At 66.3% G+C, this 18,585-nt stretch overlaps 1 protein-coding gene across 1 annotated transcript in view; it reads right to left on the reverse strand.

The window, feature by feature from the left end:
* Positions 1-18,585, reverse strand: part of CASKIN1 (CASK interacting protein 1) — a gene marked incomplete at its 3' end in the record, with an annotated part of 44,789 nt that overhangs the window by 4,495 nt on the left and 21,709 nt on the right. The window contains exons 2-13 of the mRNA XM_025208228.1: positions 11,538-11,589; positions 9,967-10,064; positions 9,569-9,714; positions 9,146-9,241; positions 8,828-8,958; positions 8,547-8,655; positions 7,888-7,996; positions 6,896-6,990; positions 6,589-6,706; positions 4,395-4,610; positions 627-737; positions 291-412 (exon numbers count right to left, since the gene is read on the reverse strand). Of these exons, the coding sequence (XP_025064013.1) occupies positions 291-412; positions 627-737; positions 4,395-4,610; positions 6,589-6,706; positions 6,896-6,990; positions 7,888-7,996; positions 8,547-8,655; positions 8,828-8,958; positions 9,146-9,241; positions 9,569-9,712 (1,251 nt within the window). The remainder of the gene's footprint in view (positions 1-290; positions 413-626; positions 738-4,394; positions 4,611-6,588; positions 6,707-6,895; positions 6,991-7,887; positions 7,997-8,546; positions 8,656-8,827; positions 8,959-9,145; positions 9,242-9,568; positions 9,715-9,966; positions 10,065-11,537; positions 11,590-18,585) is intronic.

Below are 18,585 nucleotides of genomic sequence, written 5' to 3' on the forward strand. Positions count from 1 at the left end.
GGGGCACTGCCCGCCGTGCCAGCCACGCAGGGACGGGAGGATCGGCTGGGCTCCGGTTTGGCGTTTCCATGGAGATGTGCTCGGCTGGGCACCGGCCCAAGGAGCTGCCCTGCAGCTGGGAGGGGAGGGGGACCGGCCCCAGGCCCAGCCGCGCCGTCAAGGGGTCAGTCGGAGGATCCCAGCCATGCTCCCACCCCAGAATGGGGTAGAGCGCTGCATGGGGATGCCCCGGTGATGGAGACCCCGATGCCGCCCGTGCCAGCTTGCCCAGGAGCTGTGCTGCCCCTTACCTTGACCCCTTCTGAGCCGGCGTGCAAGGCATGACCCCCGCTGCCCGCGCTCTGCCCGCTGCCCGAGCTCCGTGCGCTGGCCACGCTGCCGGTGCTGCCCAGGCTGCTGCGGTCGCCACCTGCCAAGGGGAAGGGAGAGTCAGACGCGGGTGCTAAGCAAGGCATCGCCCTGCCGTACAGGGCCCGGACGGCACCGGTGCATTGTGCACGGACAGGTGTGCTGCTGCACGACTGCATCACACAGTCCTGGCTGGCCGGGGTTGTACGTTTGCTGACAGCGGGCACTGCAGCGTCACTGGGCGTGCATTCCCCCACGCACGTGCACATGGCAAATACCTGCAAAGGGTTTCCGCAGCACCCAGATCTCCTCGGCTGGCGCCGGCGTGGCTGGTGACCCGCCTTGCGAGGGCGACAGGTGGGATGGGCTCATGTCGGACCCGCGCGAACCTGGTGGAGCAAAGCAGAGGTGGTGAGCGGGACCAGGAGGAGGGGTGCAGGAGCAGGGTGGCACTGCCGGCTAGCATCAGGGCGGCACGGCGTGACCCCCCCGGGCTGGGCATCACACCGAGCCCCCGTGCCCCCCAGCACAGGCCCTGCTGGCCATGGGAGGGGAGGAGGCAGCACTGCCCCAGCAAGAAGACCCCTCCCGGGCCTGGAGCTCCCCTGCAGCTGGGGCGGGCAGGTACCACCAGCCACGGGCTTCTCCCCAGCCAGAGGCACCGCACCAGAGACTGCCGGGCACGTAGCAGCTATGACCGCTGGGCACGGCCCATGTGATGCCTACCCTTGCACCTCTGGGGACACGTGGGGGTGTTGCTGGGGCTTGCACGCCCCTGTGCAAGGAGTGCAAGGAGCTTTTGGTCCCATAGCTCAGCCCTGGTGCAGCCACCACAGCCCTGCGCTATCGCCACGTCCCGCCACGCTGGAGTCAGCGGGCACCGCTCAGCCTGGGGGCACCCTGCCGTGCCGTGCCATGCCGCATGGCTTCCCCACCCAGGCAGCCCTGCACCGGCTGCATCGCAGCTCCCGGCGGGTGCTTTCCAACAGCAGCAACGGGACCTGGCTGTGCCCAGACTATCCCCACTGGAGCAACGGCTCAGCCGGGCACGGAGCTGGGATAGCAAGGATAGTGGCAGCCCTGATCTCTGTCTCCAGACCTGGGGCCGCACTGCCCCAGCCCCAAGCCAGGTGCCCACCACGGCGCAGATTCCCTGGGTCTCATCTCCCGCCCCCAGGACGAGGCTGTCATCGCCTCCCACCCACGCCAGCAGCAAATCCAAGCACGGAGGGCCCGAGCCACGTGTAGGCAGCAACCCCACTGCATCGGGTCACCCGAAACCGCGGGCCGTGCAGCCGCCTCCACGCCATGCTGCAGGCAGGCTAGTTAGCACAGCTGCGCGCCAGCCCCCCACGCTAAGCAGGGATGGGCACAGGCAAAGGCAGGCACGTGGCGAGAGCCGCGGCTGTGCCTGGACCCTGCAGCGTCTGCCTTGTGCCCTCCCGAGCCCGTGGACCTGCCGGGCGCAGCCCGATGCCCCCGGCAGCCCAGAGCTCTGAGGACACGTGGCTCCTTCACGGCACTCCAGGGTGGGCTGTAGCCGCCTCGCTGGGGCTTGGTATAGCCAAAGGCTCCAAGTTAGGGGCTGCAAGGCCGTGGTGATGGGCTGTGGGCAAGAACACGGACAAAAGCCCGCCTGGCTGTGACCCCAAGGGCCCCGCTGCCCTGCAGCGAGCCACGGAGGATGCCACAGTGGAGCTGCCAACACCTCCCACCCCTCCATCACTAGCACAGGCTGCAGGTGGAGCAGGACCGGGCTCCTCCGTGGTGCTCGGGGATGCGCCGGGACCGGCAGGGGGAGCCCGCGCGTTGCATTTACACAGAAACCCGCAGGCTCCGGATTCCCTTGCACCAGGCCGCAGGCGCCTCGCTCCATTTCTAGCCCTGGAGAAAGAAAAAGCCCCTCTGCAGCGCTGGGGGGACAGGGATGGGCTGCACCCTTGGCTGGGCACGTCCCTGGGCTCCTGCACCCAGCAGCATCACCTGCATCCAGCCCTCCAAGGATGCCCGACAGCCGTTTCAAGAGCTGGCTCCTGGAGGAGCCCGAGCCCCAGCGTCCCGGCGGGCTGGGCCCTGCAGCGGGGCAGCAAGGACCAAACCCAGCCTGCCCTTTGGGCCCTCTTGGGGCTGGGGTAGCGGTGCCCATCGGGGCTGGAGGTCTGCCTGACGCCCCGCGCAGCCCCGCCAGCACAGCCGGGAGGTGTCACTGCAGAGGCCATCGCTCTTCGTTAACAGCTCTCGTTAGGCCGCAGGGTGATAAATCTGCCACGGAGCCGAGAGCAGGAGACGGACGACCGCGCCGCTAATGAGCCAGGATGCGGCTGACCCTCCCTGCGCCAGGAGGCAACGCAGGGCCCAGGATGCGCGCACCCTCCGCTGTATGCGCCGTCCCCGCCTGGCCTGAGACCCGTCACACTCGTTACGCTGCAAGTGCCGAGCAGACAATGCAGCCGAGGCATGGGGGAGGATGAGAGATGGGGCACCTGGGCCACAGTGGGGGCAGGAGACACGTGTGGGCCCGGGTCCCCCGGGGGCAGAGCCCTGGCTCCCAGCCCCGGCTTCACCCCAGTCACCAGGATCCGCTCAGGGCCAAGCCCCGGCGAGACGCAGCCCCACAGCCGGACAGGGTGCGCAGCCAGAGCCGCGCCAGCACGGGGGAAGCTGCACAGGCTGGGAGCCACCGCCTCGGGCAGCACCGCAGCCCTGCGCCGGGGTCCCAGTCGCCCCGGGCCCCTTCCCTGCTCCTGGGGAGGGATTCCCCCTGCCCCGCTCTGAGCCCCCCGCGTGCACCTGACCCCCTTGGCACCAGGTACCGGGGCGGCAAGTCCAAGTGCCAGGAGGAGCCGTGGGGGGTGGCACCCTGCTCTCAGCGTCCCCGGCGTCCTTCCCTTGCCAGCACGGCACTCGACGGGGCTCCTGGCCCCGGGCTGCTGTCCCGGCCCTGCCTGGAGCCTTCCCGCTGCACAGTCGGCTGTGTGTGTGTGTGTGTGTGTGTGTGTGTGCACGTGGGGGGGGGGTGTGCATGGGGGAGAGGGGGGGCAGGCAGCAACCCCCAGGCCCACCCTCACGCTGGGGCAGGTCCATGTGCCGCACTCATGCTAGGGCAGTTCTAGGGAGGGAAGCAGGGAGGGAGGCTGTACACACCTGCTTGCACACACATGTGCTTGGATGAATGCATGCTCACACACACTTGCACAGACATGCCTGGTTACACATGTGCACACACATGCTCATGTACATACATACATACGCACGTGCCCACACACACCTGCTTGCACACACCCCTATGTGCAAACACTTGCACACATGTGCAGTCACACATATGCACACGCATACCCCTACTCATATGTAAACATCCCCACAAGCACGCTTGCATGCATGCGCACAGTCACACACACATGCTTGCACACATGCACCCTTGCTCACATGCACACGTCTGCACACACGTATATACCTGCTTGCATGTGTGTACACATATGTGCCTGCTCACATGCACTCATGCTCGCACACACACATATGCCAGTTCACACGTACACATACACACCTCCACACACACATGCTTGCACACACACATATGCCAGTTCACACATACACACACACACGCTTGCACACACACATATATACCTGCTCGCATGTATACACACATATATGCCTGCTCACATGCAAACACATACAAATGCTTGCACGCACGCACACCCCTGCTCACACATACACACACCTGCTGACATGCACACACACACACCTGCACACAGACGCTTGCACGCACACACCCCTGCTCATATGCACACGCACGCCTGCTTGCACGCGCACACACACCTGCTCACACACACGCACGTTTGCACATGCACGTACCCCTGCTCCCATGCACATACACATGCGCCTACACACATACACATGCCTGCTCACATGCACACACGCACACACGCCCACACACACCTGCACACTGAAGCAAAGGGAAGGAAGAAGCCAAACGGAAAAAAACCCAAGCCGGCCAGGCCCACCAAAACCCAACGTAAAGGAAAGCAATGAAGCGAGCCGCAAACTACCTTGTCCACAGTGCCGCTCCCCCGCAGGGCTATGGGGCAGCCTGTGATAGCCAAAGGAACTGAAAAGAGGCTGATGGGAATGTGATGGAGGAGGTGGAGGTGGAGGCAGGAGATGGAGCGGATGGGCCGAGGCGTCGCCATTAAGCACAGCTGCCCCGGGGCCCGGGAGCGGGATCGTTTGATAGTGCTGGCTAATGGTTACCGTTTCCCATGAACCTGATAACAGAAACATAACAAGAGACAAAATGAAAGGGCTCCGGGGCCGCGCTCAGAGCCAGCCGCGCACAACACGGGCAACCAAAAGCAAAGCCGAGCCAAGCCCAGCGGGGGCCCGAACGCAGCCTCAGGGCAGCCCTGGGGGGGCCCTGGCCTGGGATCGCCTCTCTCCCCGCTCCGCGTGCAGCACACAGGCTCCGGGCCAGACCGGGAGCAATGAGAGCAGGCCACGGACGCTGCCCCGGGGGAGACACCCCAGCCACGGCCAACCCTGGGGGAGCGGGAGGGCCGGCTGATGTTCATTACCAGCACCCGCTGGCACCGAACAAAGGCCCCTAACACGGACCGGCTCCGCGGGCCATGCTCTGGAGCCCCGCGCCCTGCAGCTCCCGGGCACGGGGCAGAGACCGTGGCCCAGACCCTGCGGCTCCCTGCACCTGGAACAGCGACTTCACCAGGGATCCCCGCCGGCCCAATGTGCCCCAATCCCGCCGGGATGAGAGCCCAGGTGCCCCCAACACGGAGCCAGGCTGGAGCAGCTTCCTCCGGTACCAGAGACGCCTGCCACGCGACCGACCGAGCCTGTCCCGGCCAGGGAGCAACCCCCCACGCTCCCCAGGCCGGCTCGTCCCTCTGCAGAAGGGCCCCGTGCCCAGGGGACGCGGCTCTCGGCCCCAATCCTCTCCCGCGCCTCTCCACGTGCCAAGCGAGGGCAGGCCACCTGCGTCCCTGGGTCGCTTCAGGCCCAATTTAGCAGCTGCCGTTTCCGGCAACGGCCTCCGAGGAAGCCAGACAGACCGGCGCTCGGCCTGCCCGACCGCGCCGCGGGGCCGGCCAGGGCAGCGTTCCCATCCACCGATGGATCGATAGCCACCTTGGAAAGCTCTCGTTGCACCAGCCCTCCCGCCACGCTCAGACTGACACAGCCGATGCTCCGGGAAGGAGCCGCCGTGCGCCCTGGGGATGTGCGGGGCCGGAGAGCGGAGGGGGCGCCCGGGCTCCAGCCTGCGCAGCGCTCCCTGTGCACCCCGAGCTCCGGCGCCCATCGCAGACGCGGGCGCTAGATGCCTGGCCTGGCTGAGCTGGGCATGGCCAGAGGCGTCCGTCCCCGCTGCGACCGTGTCTCCCGTGCACCACGCAGAACTCGCGCCCCCAAGATGTTGGCTCGCAGAGCCAGGACCAGGGCAGCCCCATGACGGCGACGTGCCACGCACCAGAGTCCCTGTGCCCCAGCCACCGGGACAGCCACGGCTCCCCGGGGAATCATGGAGGATAGGGCATGTGGGCAGGGTCTGGTGTGGGGAGAGGGAGGAAGGTGGGGATGAGGGGGTGGGCACAGGAGAGGGTCGCCGGGTGCTGCATGGAGACCCCAGCCCCCAGACACGGAGGATGCTCGTGCGTGCACGGGGACAGACCGACACCACGGCCCAGACGGGCTGCTTGCAGGAGCTGCCTTCAGGGTGCAAGGATGCCTCGGAGGCGGTGGGATGGGGACAGAGCAGGACCAGCCAGCAGAGACCGGTGGCTCGCCAACGTGACCCCGTCCACATGGACACAGACGTGGGCTCAGCCGGCCACGGCCACCGCACTCACGGGGGCTTTCCCGCCTCTCGCTGCCCCCTCTGCACAACCACGGGCACCGAGCCCCTCCAGCCCGCGCGCGGCACCAATCCCTCTGCTCAGCACCGTCCACCCACGCAGCCCACGGCCCAGACTGGCAGCAGTGCCCACAGACGGCGCAGGGAGGGGGATGCGCCTCGCGCCCCATCTCAGCCCCCTGGGGCAACCCCCAGCAAGGGGCAGCCAGCTCCAGCTTGGCCCGCAAGACCCTGGCGCATGGCCCACCACACCGCTGTCCACGGGTCTCTCTCCCCTCTCCAAAAGCAGCTCCCAGGCTCGTGGCCCCGTCCGGAGGCACAGCCGTGGCCCTCCTCCCCACCAAGCCCCGCACTGCGCCGGGCAGCAGACGGGCATTTGCCTGTTCGCTTGCTGATGGCTTCGACGAGGCTGGACGGGAAGTAGCCCACGCGGTCGTTGCCGGTCCGGTTGTCGTGGATGCAGCCCTTCCACCGCCCGTCCGCGTGCTGCTCCAGCACCTGCAGGCCACAAAGGCACGGGGGCGTGGGGCAGCGCCGGGGCTGAGCCCAGGAGCCTCTAGCCTGGGACTCCCAGCCCAGCGGCAGAGCGTCCCCCAGGCCCCGGTACCAGGGACCGGGGGGGTGGGCACCTGGCCTGCACCGCTCCCCCTCCGGCTGCCTCCCGCGCCCCCACACCCCCACACTCACGGTGATGACGTCGCCGGCCTTCACGTTCAGGCTGGTCAGGTCGTAGTTGTTGCAGTAATCCTTGACGGCCCGGACCTGCAGCGCGGCCGAGGCGTCTGCGGGACAGAGTTGGAGTCGCAGGGACGTGGGGCTGGGAGGGGGCTCTGGGGGCATCTGGTCCAAGCCCTGCCTCAGGCAGGATCAGCCCCGTCCGTACATCCAGCATCTAAACTCTACCGAAGACGACCGTCAACCCTGACACAACAGACCTCACACCCCAGCCTGCTGCGGGGACCGCGGCAGCAATGTCCTATCTATGCCAGGTTGTTTTAATACACACTCCAGAGCCCCGAGGCCAAGACCGTGCCCCCGCTGCAGAGGAAGGCAACCCCCCTAGTCTGGACCAGTTAACCAGGAGGGAAATCCCTTCCTGCCCACAGTGCAGCATCGGTCTGAGCCTGAGCGCAGGGACAAGACCCTCCAGCCAGGACCCTCCAGGTTTGGGTCCCAGGAGGAGCGCTGGCACAGCCCTATGCCCAGCCTGGCACCCGGTGCCTCTGGGGGAGGCTTATAAACCCCCTGACACATGGAGCAGAAATGGGGGGGCAAGCAGCAGAGCCCAGAAACCCCCATAGCTACACCTGGATCAGGTATAGCTACACCTGGATCATCCCCGACCAGCGGCTGCCCACCCTCCCCTTGAGCCCCTGCAGTGATGGAGAGTCCCCGCTGCCCCGACGTCCATCCCACAGCCTCCCTGCTCTGACAGCAAAGTGTTCCCTGATCTCCAACCTAAACTTGCTTTGCTCCAACTTCAAGTCATCGGCCTGCGTCCTCTTCGCAACCTGGAGAGAGCATCGGAGACCAGGAGCCCCCCTGCCCTGTCTCACATGCTCCTTGTAGGGGCCAAGCTGGCTCCCGGGGGCAGCCCCTGCCTGACCTCAAGCAACGGCGCACGTTCCCCTCCCCTTTGGTCCTGCACCTCCATGGGAAGGGGCTGGGGGGCTTCGCACCTCGCAGCATCTGCTTGATCTCCTTGCTGGCCTGGGTGGCAGTGAACTGGTTGACGATGTCCAGCGCCGTCTGGTTGTACGTGTTCCTGACGTGGGCATTGATCCCGCTCTGCAGGGCACAGGCAGGGGCATGGGGCCCAGAGCTGGCATACACAGCAGGATGCAGCCCCAAGCACCTGCCCAGCATTCAAGGGGGCTGGTACACGCTCAGGGGATGCACAGAGAGGGGGCATGGGCTGGCACACACTCGGAGGACGCACAGAGATGGAGATGGCACACGCTTGAGGGATGCACAGAGATGGGGATGGCACACGCTCGGGGGATGCACAGAGAGCGGGCATGGGCTGGCACACGCGGAGGATGCACAGAGATGGAGATGGCACTAGCTCGAGGGATGCACAGAGAAGGAGATGGCACACGTTCGGGGGATGCACAGAGATGGGGATGGCACATGCTCAGGGAATGCACAGAAATGGGGCACGGGGCTAAGCACACGCTCAGAGCATGCACACAGATGGGGCACAGGCTGGCACATGCTCGGGGGATGCCACACGCTCGGGGCATGCACAGTGACACCAGAGTGTGCACTACCAGCCCCTGCCCCTGCAGCCAGGTCTGCCCATGCCCCCTGACCCCAGCAGAGCTGCGAGGGCCCTTACATCCAGCAGGAGCCGCACCACGTCGGTCTTGCCGCACAGAGCCGCCTCGTGCAGGGCCGTGCCCGCCTTGGTCTGCCGGTTGATGTCGATGCCCGCCTGCAGCAGCAGCCTGCGGGCGCAGCAGGGGCCGGCTGAGCAAGACGGCCCCTCACTCCTCACCTGCAGCCCAGCTTAGAGCCCCCTGCTCCGCCAGTGCCCACAGCCCGGCAGAGCAGTCCCAGCAGGAGGATGCTCCCTCCCACCGTGACTATTTGTTCGGGTCCAGCCCCCGTGATGCTCACCTGATGATGTCAATGTGCCCATTCTTGGCTGCCAGGTGCAGGGGGCTGGTGCCATTGGGGTCGGTGGCATCCCCTGGCTTGGGCTCCAGCAGCGCCGCACACATGTTGCTGTTCAGCAGCAGCTGCACCACCTGGGGCAGCAACATGGAGCAAGTGGAGACGTGGGGACCGGCGCTGGAGCCCGCATTGTGCAGGGGACTGGTCGGAGGGGCTTTGCCCCCAAGCATGGTGCAACATCGGGCACCCCCAGAGTCTCCTCCCGGCCACCCAGTGCCTGGGAGTACCCGGCCTTGCCTCGTGGGGCCTGGGAGGACTTACCCCGACACGGCCAAACTCGCAAGCCAAGTCCAGCGGCGTCTTGCCAGAGTTGTCCACGATGCAGGGGTTGGACTGGTGCTGCAGCAGCATCTCAGACTGGGAGAGACCAGACTGGCTCAGCACGATGCTCCCGGAGGGGTGGAGGGTGAACTCCTGAGCAACTGGCCCTGCTGTCCCCACCCAAACCCTCCTGTGCCTTGCACACACTATGCCCCGTGGCAAACGGGCACCCGGGAAGGGCCAAGCACGCCCGTGGAGCTGCCATGGTGAGATGAGGAGAGGTCCAGAGCCCCCATGCACGGGGTAGGAGGGTCCGGACCCAGGTACCCTTGAGGCTCAAGCAGCCACATGCCCCCCACCCCATCATGCAGACAGCAGCTCAGTGCCACGAAGCAGCGATCAGGGCCCCTGCACCCCCCATACCACGTCGTAGTGCCCATGCTGGGCTGCCAGATGCAGGGGGATCTGGCCCTCGTCCGACTGGGCATTCACGGCTGACCCTGCCTTCAGCACCATCTTCATCGGCTCCTTCTTGCCCTGCCAGGCGGCGTAGTGCAGGGGCCGCATCCCTGCGGGGCAGAGGCAGCGCCCGGCTGAGTGGGGGGCACCGCGTCCGGCCAGCTCCTGGCCGGTGCAATGTCCAGGTGCCAGGGGATGTGGGTCTGGGCTGGACCACCCCACCCAGAGCGGATGAGGCGTTCAGCTCCACTGTCCGCGGTGCCCTGGAAGACACTCACAGCCCAGGCAGGGTCTGGCTCCCCAGCTCAAGCTGCAGGCCCCCGAACCTCTGGGCTGCACGCTAGCCCCCGCCTCGCTCTCACCTTTGTTGTCCTTAATGTCCACGGCGGCCTGAGCTTCCAGCAGCAGCGAGATGAGCTCCGTGTTGCCATTGAGGGCTGCATGGTGCAGGGCGGAGAACCTGGGGGTGCAAAGCACACGGTGAAGCAGGGGCTCCCCTGGCCAGGCCGGTGGGCATCTCCCTGGCACAGCACAGGGCGCTGGAGCAATGCCCCGTGGCGAGCCCCCATCCCTGCCTGGCGGGCCCCTCTTGCAGCTTTTGCCCTTGCAGCTCTTTGCTTGCTGGGCCCGCGCCCGTCCCCGAAGCAGCCTGGGGGACCCCAGTCCCCTTCCCCGGCAGCCTTGCAGAGATGCACTACACCGAGCTGATGCACCGGACCGCGCCACGCGCCGCAGGGATCGAGACCGGGAGAAACAGAGCGGAGCAAGGAGGGCGGACGTGGCATTCGCTCTGCCATGCATGGCTGTATTCAACCTGCCCTGAGGGATCTCTGCCGGGGAGAGGCTTCCCCAGCCAAGCCCCACAGCTCTGGGCAATCCTGGGAGCCTTCTCCAAGGAGAACTTGGGAGTCAAGTGTCGTGGGAAACCCAGCTGCGTGATCCCAGCTAAGCCCCTGGAGACGCTCACCCGAGTGGGATGCTCCAAGCCTCCCGGCCCCAAAGGAGATGCAGCCCGGCAGAGCCCGGCCCCGCCACGGGCAGGGGGATGCCCGCGGGGCGAGGCCGGGAGCCGGGCTGCGGTCCAGCCTGGATCGGGGCCACACGTGCCGCAGGGCTCCGAGCGAGGGACGATCGGCAGGCGACAGAGGGAGGGAGGGAGGCCGCCGGTGAACTGCAGACCCCCCTCCCCCTCGTGACCCAGTTCTCCAGCTGCTCTGGCCGAGGCTGGGGCCGGCCACGTGCCTCCGGAGCTGGTGGTGACGGCAGACCCTATGCCGGCAGCCTCCGTGCCCAGAGCACTGGCGCGTGGCCGCGTGAGAGCAGATCCACCTCGGTGCCCGCTGGCCACAGCCCCGTCACCATCCGTGGCTGTCTCCTGGAAGCATCCTAATCCCAGGCGGGCTGTGCTGCCTGCGGGCATCGACTGCCCTCCTGCCAGAGCCGACGGGGAAGAGCCGGGGTAGCCCCCCAGGGGAAACGCAGGCCCGTGTTGGTGGGAGAAGGGCTCGCTGCTCAGCGGTCCACACCACGGGGCAGAGACCCCGGTGGACCCGGGAGAAGCGGGGCAGGTGAGCCACGAGCCCCCAGCCGGCACGCTGTAGTGCAGCTCATCTTTAATCGCAGCGCCCGGGAGGCCTGCGGCAGACACGGCTAATCCGCGGCTCTGCGGCTGGCACGTGGTGGGGGAAGCGCCGGCCCGCTGCGGCTCCTGCTCCCAGCGAGGTCTGGTGTCTGCCATTGCAACGGTCCTGTCCGTGCATCCATCCGGGAGGCGCCCGGGATCTCGCTCCTCATCAGCCAGCGAGAAAAACCCGTGGGGCAAGAGCCTGCCCCGAGACCCACTCAGGTGCCAGCAAGATGGGGCATTAGATGCTGCCCCTCGCCCCAGGCTGACAGCGCTGCCCCCAACCATGGCTCCGGGACAGGCACTCACCCATCGGTGTCCTGGAAGTTGACGTTGACTTTCTTCGCGGATCCGAGGAGCTCTAGGAGGGAGAGAGAAGGGGGAATGAGGGCGCTTGCCTGGTGCCCCACGCCCAGGGTAGCGGCAGGATGGCACGGCCCGAGGAGGGGTAGTCCGACACGCTGCCTTCCTAGGGTGGCACCTGCAGCCCACGGACACGCCGTCCCCGGGGCCGTGAGCCAGTCAGTGCAAGACCTCAGCTCGCCAGAGTGCCCCCTGCGTCCAGGCTCTGGCTCGCACGCCCCACGTGCTAACTGCACGCACGCTCACACCCATGCACATGTATGCACACTTCATGGACTGCATACACACAAGCTCACATGCACACTCCATGAACTGTACACACACACACCCATGCACATGCTTGCACACTCTATGGACTGAACACATACACACATGTGCACCCCACCATGATCTGCACGCACACACCCACGCACATGCCTGCTCACTCCATGGACTGCACATGTACACGCTGCATGGACTGCATGTGCACACACACGTACAGCCCGTGAACTGCGCGCACACACTCCCATGGACTGCACACATATGCATACATGAGCACACATGCGCAGCATGTGCACACAGATGCACACCCCATGAACTGCACACACTTATGCCCATGGGTACACGCTCCATGGACTTGCACACACACACACCCATGCACATCCCATGGACTGCGTACACACACACCCATGCACATGCCTACGCAGTCCATGGACTGCACCCACACATCCATGCACACATACACGCACCCACGGCTTCTCCTAGCAAACCCCAGCAGCATCTCCTCCAGGCCCCCTCACACCTCCGCAGGCCCAGCAGCCTCCTCCAGCAGCTCCCCCAGCCCCGACCCTCTGCTCCAGCTGCTGCGAGGCCTGAGCCCCGATGCCCTCTAAAACCTCAACAAAGAAAGCACAACTTTGACAGCCAAGGGCGTCCCCAGCGCCAGAGCCCGGCAGCATCTCTGGCAGTGCCCCCTTTCCTGGCAGCGCAGGCAGCCAGGAGCCCACGCTGCCTCCGACTGACTCAGGGCAATGCAACGAGCAGGGCTGGAGCAGCCAAACCTGGAGAGCCCGTCTGCAGCCAAGCCTGGCCCCAGGCCACCTCCCTCCCCACGGCCCCTGCGCTGCTGTGCCCTGGGGCATCTCCATTTCCACAGCCCACACAGCAGCCCCCAGGGGCAGGAGGCAATGCCAGGCCAGGGATGCTGGGAACCATCCTGCTGTCTACAAGTCCAACAGAGACACGCAACGCATCCTCTCTCCAGGTCCTGGCCACTGCAGGGCATCCACGGGAGTCCGGAGAGGTGCTGCACGTGGGGCTGGTATCTACAGACCGAGGGCAAGGCGAGGGTCTCACTGCTGCAGGGAGAGGCAGCTGCCTCTCGCCCACTGCAGCTTGCACCCGGGGAAGAGCCCCCTCGCCCCCCCCCGGAGCACTTGGGGAGGCCCCAACAGGCCCAGCCAGGCCCCTTCCCTGCAGCACGTGCCCTGCGCTCCTCAGCCCCGCGACAGTGCCCTCCTCTGTGCCAGGGAAGCTGGGGCGAAGCTCCCACCCTTGCCTGGGAAGCTGCCTCCAGCGAGGAGCCCCGGAACCTCTGGTTGCACCCGGCCACCTTCAGAGCCTCACGGCTCCTTGCCCACCTTTCAATCGCACCGGAAACCAGGCAGGGTCCCAAGAAGCCTGGCACTAAACCGAGCCGGAGAGCTGGCAGGGGCTGCTGGCAGCCTCCCAAAGGCTAGCGGCTGCCTGGCACGGAGGCCAGACCCGCAGCGGGGGAGCCCCAGGGCTCACCTGTGTGCCAGCACCGGGGCGTTTGCTGCCAAGGAAGAGCTCGAGCTCGACGCACCGTCAGAGACCTGCCTTCCTTCCTCTCTCCGCTCTGCTCGGACAAGTCCAGCCTTCGAGGGTGGTGCGTGGAGGCTCTCACACCTGCCCAGCGCCTGGGGTAGCCACGCCATCCTGGCTGCTGTGCTGCCACGGGGCTGGCTTGCCCTCAGCGCCCAGCCTTCTCTGCACTCGGGTCTAGCTAGGTGCGATGCTGGCGAGCAGCTCTCCAACGGGAGCGCAGCCCCAATGCAGCGGCACGTGCTGTGAACAGCCCAGGCCAACAGGCTCCCAGGGCGGATCCGGGGGTGCAGCTGCACCCAAACCAAGGCCTGGCAGCGACAGCAGCAGCGAGGGAGTCGCTTCACTTCCTGGCTCATTCTCGTCAACCTGATTCCTTCTAAACTCTTCACTCCGCAGGTGTTAATGCCTCTCTCCCCTTTTTAAAATGGTTTTAATGAATCCAGCTCTCCTTTCTGCTGTCTGTTCGCTGCTCCTGGCACTGCAGCTCCTACATCGCAGCCCTGCAGACTGCTCTTGACTCCAGCTAAAAACATGAATTCAATGTGGAAATCATCAAAGCATAGAGCCGTGGGGCTGGAAGGGGCCTCCAGAAGCCCCGTCGAGTCCAACCCCTGCCTGAGGCAGGACCAGCCCTGTGCAAACCAGCCCGGACAAACCCAGGGTCCGACCTCCTGGCAAAGCTACTGTCAACCCTGACACAAGACATCCCACGCGAACCTGCCACGGGCGAAGCAGGGGGACCACGGAGGCCAAAATCCTGCTTCTGTAAAAGGTAGTTAATAGGGATCCCGGGTAGATCGTGCCCCTGCTGCTGAGGAAGGCAATATCCTGACCTGCGGGAAAATCCCCTCCTGCCCCAACTACATCGGTTTGACCCTGGGCGGAGGGGCAAGACCCTCTTGCTCTCAGCGAAGCACTGGAAGATGCTCGGGAAGGTTGGGCTGTTTTATGACTCCGAGAGCACGTAATTCAAAGGACGGTGGGGCTAAAAAAACAACCGCTTTTGATGCTTCTGACACCTAATTTCTTGTGTTTTTAATACAGAATACAGGCTACAGCAAATGAATGCACGTTCCCATCGTCATACTTGTTTTTTGCTTTGATCTGACACTGAATAGGCCCCTAGCTTATACGGAAAGCTTCCAGTTTCTTGCAGTCTGGAGAAGCAGGGGGTTGTGTTCAAGGGGACGATACACTGCACCCCGCTTCTCGAAATCCCAGATCCACCCCTGCCTGGCGTCCTCCCCTATGCCCTGCAACCTGAAAGGTGGCAAATAGGCCCCGCAGAGCCGCGTGCCCAGGGGGGGGCGGCGCTGTATCGGGTCTGCACCCTCCCTGCCTTCACAAAGGGGCTCCAGTTGCGCGCCAGCCCCGTCGCATCTCATTCACCGGCCGATGAATGCACAAGCAACGAGCTCGCCCCTCCCTGCTGCACCCTCCTGCTTTCCCCAGGGCTCTGCCAAGGCCGGGTGCCATCCCCATTCCAGAGGCAGGGAAACTGAGGCACGGCGGGCTGCCAGAGCCAGAACCAGCCGCGCTGCCCCAATCCACAGAGCAAGGCTTCGCTCTGCCACGAGCCGGCAGCCGCCCTGTGCAGCATCCGATCCCCAGGAGCAGGAAGACAGCCAGGCGGGAGGCGGGGCGCGTTCCCCTGCAGTGCTGGCTCCTGCCCGGCTGTGCAGAGGCCGGCCGTTCCCCGGGGACCCGGGGCTTGGCAGCGAAGTCCGTGCCTGGAGCGGCTGCCGTAGGAGCATGCTAAGCAGAAACCGGCCGTGCTCGGCGCCTCCATCCCGGTACCAACAGGATCGCGGGTTCCCGGAGATCTGCGCCCCACGGGGGGAAGCCGGGCCAGTGCAAACGGCACCGCAGGGTTTGGACGAGAGCTGCCGGCGTCACCCCTTCGAGAAGGGCAGGGAGGAAGGGGGCACCTGCGCTGCTGCCTTTGCAGGGCCAAGCCTCGTGTGGGGCTCGCCCCAAACCGCTGTGGGCTCCTAAGCAATGAGGCACCCCCAGCCCCGTGTGACCCCCAGCAAGGCCCTGATCCCCCCAGCTGCTGTCCACGGCCCTGCAATGCCTCACCGCTCAGGCTGTCGCTCGCGGCGTCTCCCCAAAGCCCCTGCGGGGGTCCAGGGCCCGATCCCACCGCAACGGCTGGGAATGGCATCAGAGCGTCGCCCCGTGCAGAGAGGGACTTTGCCTTCCCCGCGCCTCCCAGGGGTGACGTAGCCCGCGGCTCTGCCCCGGCACGGCCAGACTCACTTCTGCGCAGGGCGGGCGGTGGCGGGGGCCCGGGCGGCGCGTGGGCAGCGGTGGATGGGGGCAGGAGCATCGCCACCGTGCTGGCCACCAGCCTCTTTGCCGAGCCGGAGCGCTACGGCACACAGCTGGGCAGTCGCCATGGCAACCCCATCAGCTGAGCTGGGGAAGATGCGGTGCTGGATCCCGGGCAGGGGATGCACCGGGGCTAGGGAGCAGCTCCACCCCAGCCACGCCACGGTGGTGCCAGCCAGGGGTGCTGGGCAGTGGGGAGGGCACAAGCAGTACACGCCGGGCTGATAACCCCCGCCATCGCCTCCTCCAGGCCAGGGGCTGAGCGCCCCTGGGAGAAGCCCCTTCCTGCAGGAGAGCCCGGCACAAGCCTGACCGTCCTAGCAAGGACTCAGGTCAGCACCTGCCACCTCTCCCTTAGGGCTGGGGACCGCTCGGCAAGGCGGCACCATGCGCTAAACCCGAGCCGGCACCGGGGGAAATGCAGCCACCTCTGGGGTGGACCACGGCGCTGCCGAGGGCCGGCTGGAGCGCAGAGGCCTCCTGCCACGAGGGAGGCCGCGTGCTGCCAGGACGCTGCTTCCCCCAGCGGGTTGCGAAGGCGAAAGCGCTTCTCAGGAAGGACTCGCCAGGAAACTCCTGCCCTCCCCGAGCGAAGCGGAGCGGAGCTGCTTGGCTCGGCATCTGCCAGCATGGAGGGGGGGCAGGCGGGCAGGTGGCCAACGAGCTGTCAGTGCCGCTGCCCCATGGAAAAACACTATTTTTCAAGAAAAAGGAGATTTTCCCACGCTCCAGTGCACGGGGGCTGGCCGTCGCTCCAGAGCTGCCTCTGCTCGGTGCTCAAGTGGCTGGAGAGGGCTCCCCGCTGAGTGACCCCTCGGTGGGGCTCGCTGCCTCTGGGCCGGACCCTGCCCAGAGGCTAAGGTGTGGGCCCTGAGGGCCTGCGCGCACGCAGGACGATGCTACGCAGGTGCATTGTCTACACCGGGGGGAGCGGGGAACACCGCCAAGGGCACCAGCAAGGGGGTGGCGGAGGGGGGGCATCTCCTGCCCCCCAGCCCCGTGGCTGCCTTCTCACGTGATGGAGCACCTCACCCAGAAATGAGCATCTGGCACAGCTGGACTGCCCACAGCCCGAACACAGCCTGCCTGGCCAGGCCTGCTGGCAGGATCGGGGCCCCTAGAGAGACGCCTCACCCCTGCCACCGGGACTTGGGGGACCCTCCTCGAAGCGGCCTGATGTTCGCACACACGCATGCACGTGGTGCATCCCCCGACCATATGGGAAATAACTCCATCAAGCCCGACAGCGCGGGGAGCGGCCATCCGTCTTCCTGACAGCCCCGGCAGCAAATGCGACGGGGCCTGGCACTCGCCAGCGAACCCCCCTGGAAGGGCTGAGTCAGAGCGAGGGGAGGAGGAGGGAAAACAAACGCCCCCCTCAATCCCTCCGCCCGCGGTGGCCACGGCCCCTCCCGGCTCATCCAGGAGCTCTCCTTCTCCGCGCCGGGGGAACACCGATTATGCAGCACAAAGTGCGGCGCCAGCGAAGCTGACGGGCAGGCACCGGGTGCAGCGGCGCCGCTTCATTCCCAAGCCCCACGCACGGGGCTGTGACCCCGTGGGCACAGCCAGCATCCCGCGAACCGCGCCGGGATGCCACGAAGTCGGCTGGAGCCTGCATGGGGATGTGCTTTGAGGCTCCCAGCTGCACGGAGTCAGGAGCGGGGCCCATGGCATGGGCAGCCAGGCCCTGCCAGGGAGCAAGGGGTCCCCCTTGGCTGGCTGCCTGCTCCAGCCGCCCGCTCCTGGCAGGGCTGGAGCCCAGGCAAACACTGCGACCTGGTTGTCCCCGGGTCCTGCGGAGACGCCCTGCGGCACGCACGACCCTCCCATCCTGCCTTCAGAGGAACGGGTCCCCCCGCGGGCTGCCCCAGCGCCTCCGCTGCGCCGCAGCCAGCTCCGATTCGATCTGCTGGCTCTCGCCGCAGTGACATTCAGCAAGAGCACACGGGGAAGGAGGCAGCTAATGGAGTTGTGGCTCCCTCCCTCCTTGGAGGCACAGCCCTCTGTGCCCCGGGCACTGCTTGGCAGCCCCCCTGCCTTGAAAGCAATGCCCTTTCTTCTCCCAGCTCAGCCTGGGCATGTCTTAGCCCCTCAGGCACGGGTCACCCTATAGCAAGAGGCATCTCCACCATCCCCTTGAAATGCAGCCACCTCTGGGGAGGGAAGGGAGCACCACTACAGCACCACAGACACAAACTCCTGCATCCCATGGATGGAGCGGGAGGCAAAACGCCAGGGCCCCGGGTCAGAGCCCAACGCGGACACCTGGACCAGGCACAGTGGGGCTTCAACAGGCCAGGGGCAGGCTCAGCGGGGAGACGGAGCCAGAGCAGCTCCAGCACCTCCACTCACCAGCCCGGCGGCTCCAGGTGCTAATGAGAACCCAGCCCAGCGCCCTCCGACGCTGCAGCTGCCCCATCCCGGCTCCGAACGGCGTCCCGCAGGCGTCCGGCACCCGCTCTGCTGCACGCCCCAGAAGCCCGGGCAGGGGCTCGGACCTCCAACTGCAGAAACGGGGCCGTGGCACGGGCTGCCCAGCCTTCAAGCCAATGTTCGCAGCCCCCCACGCGGCCCCCGCTTGCTGCCACGACCGCGCTCCTGCGGCACGTGCGGGCCCGGGCTCTGAGCGCGCCGGGGAGGCGGGAGGGGAGCGGCTTCCCCGCAAACGCAGCCCACGCGGAGCCTTCTGTTTGTTTAGCAGATGAACCGAACGCTTCAGCAACAACTTAGCGGCGCAGCTGAGAGCGCCGGTGCCGTGGACGAGAGCCCGAGGCGGCTGCCACGCCAGATGCTCCAGACCAGGGTGCACGGGGCCTGTTGGACCCGATCGGCG

The sequence above is a fragment of the Alligator sinensis genome, unplaced genomic scaffold (genome assembly GCF_000455745.1).
Source record: "Alligator sinensis unplaced genomic scaffold, ASM45574v1 scaffold1164_1, whole genome shotgun sequence".
Taxonomy (NCBI): Eukaryota; Metazoa; Chordata; order Crocodylia; family Alligatoridae; genus Alligator; species Alligator sinensis.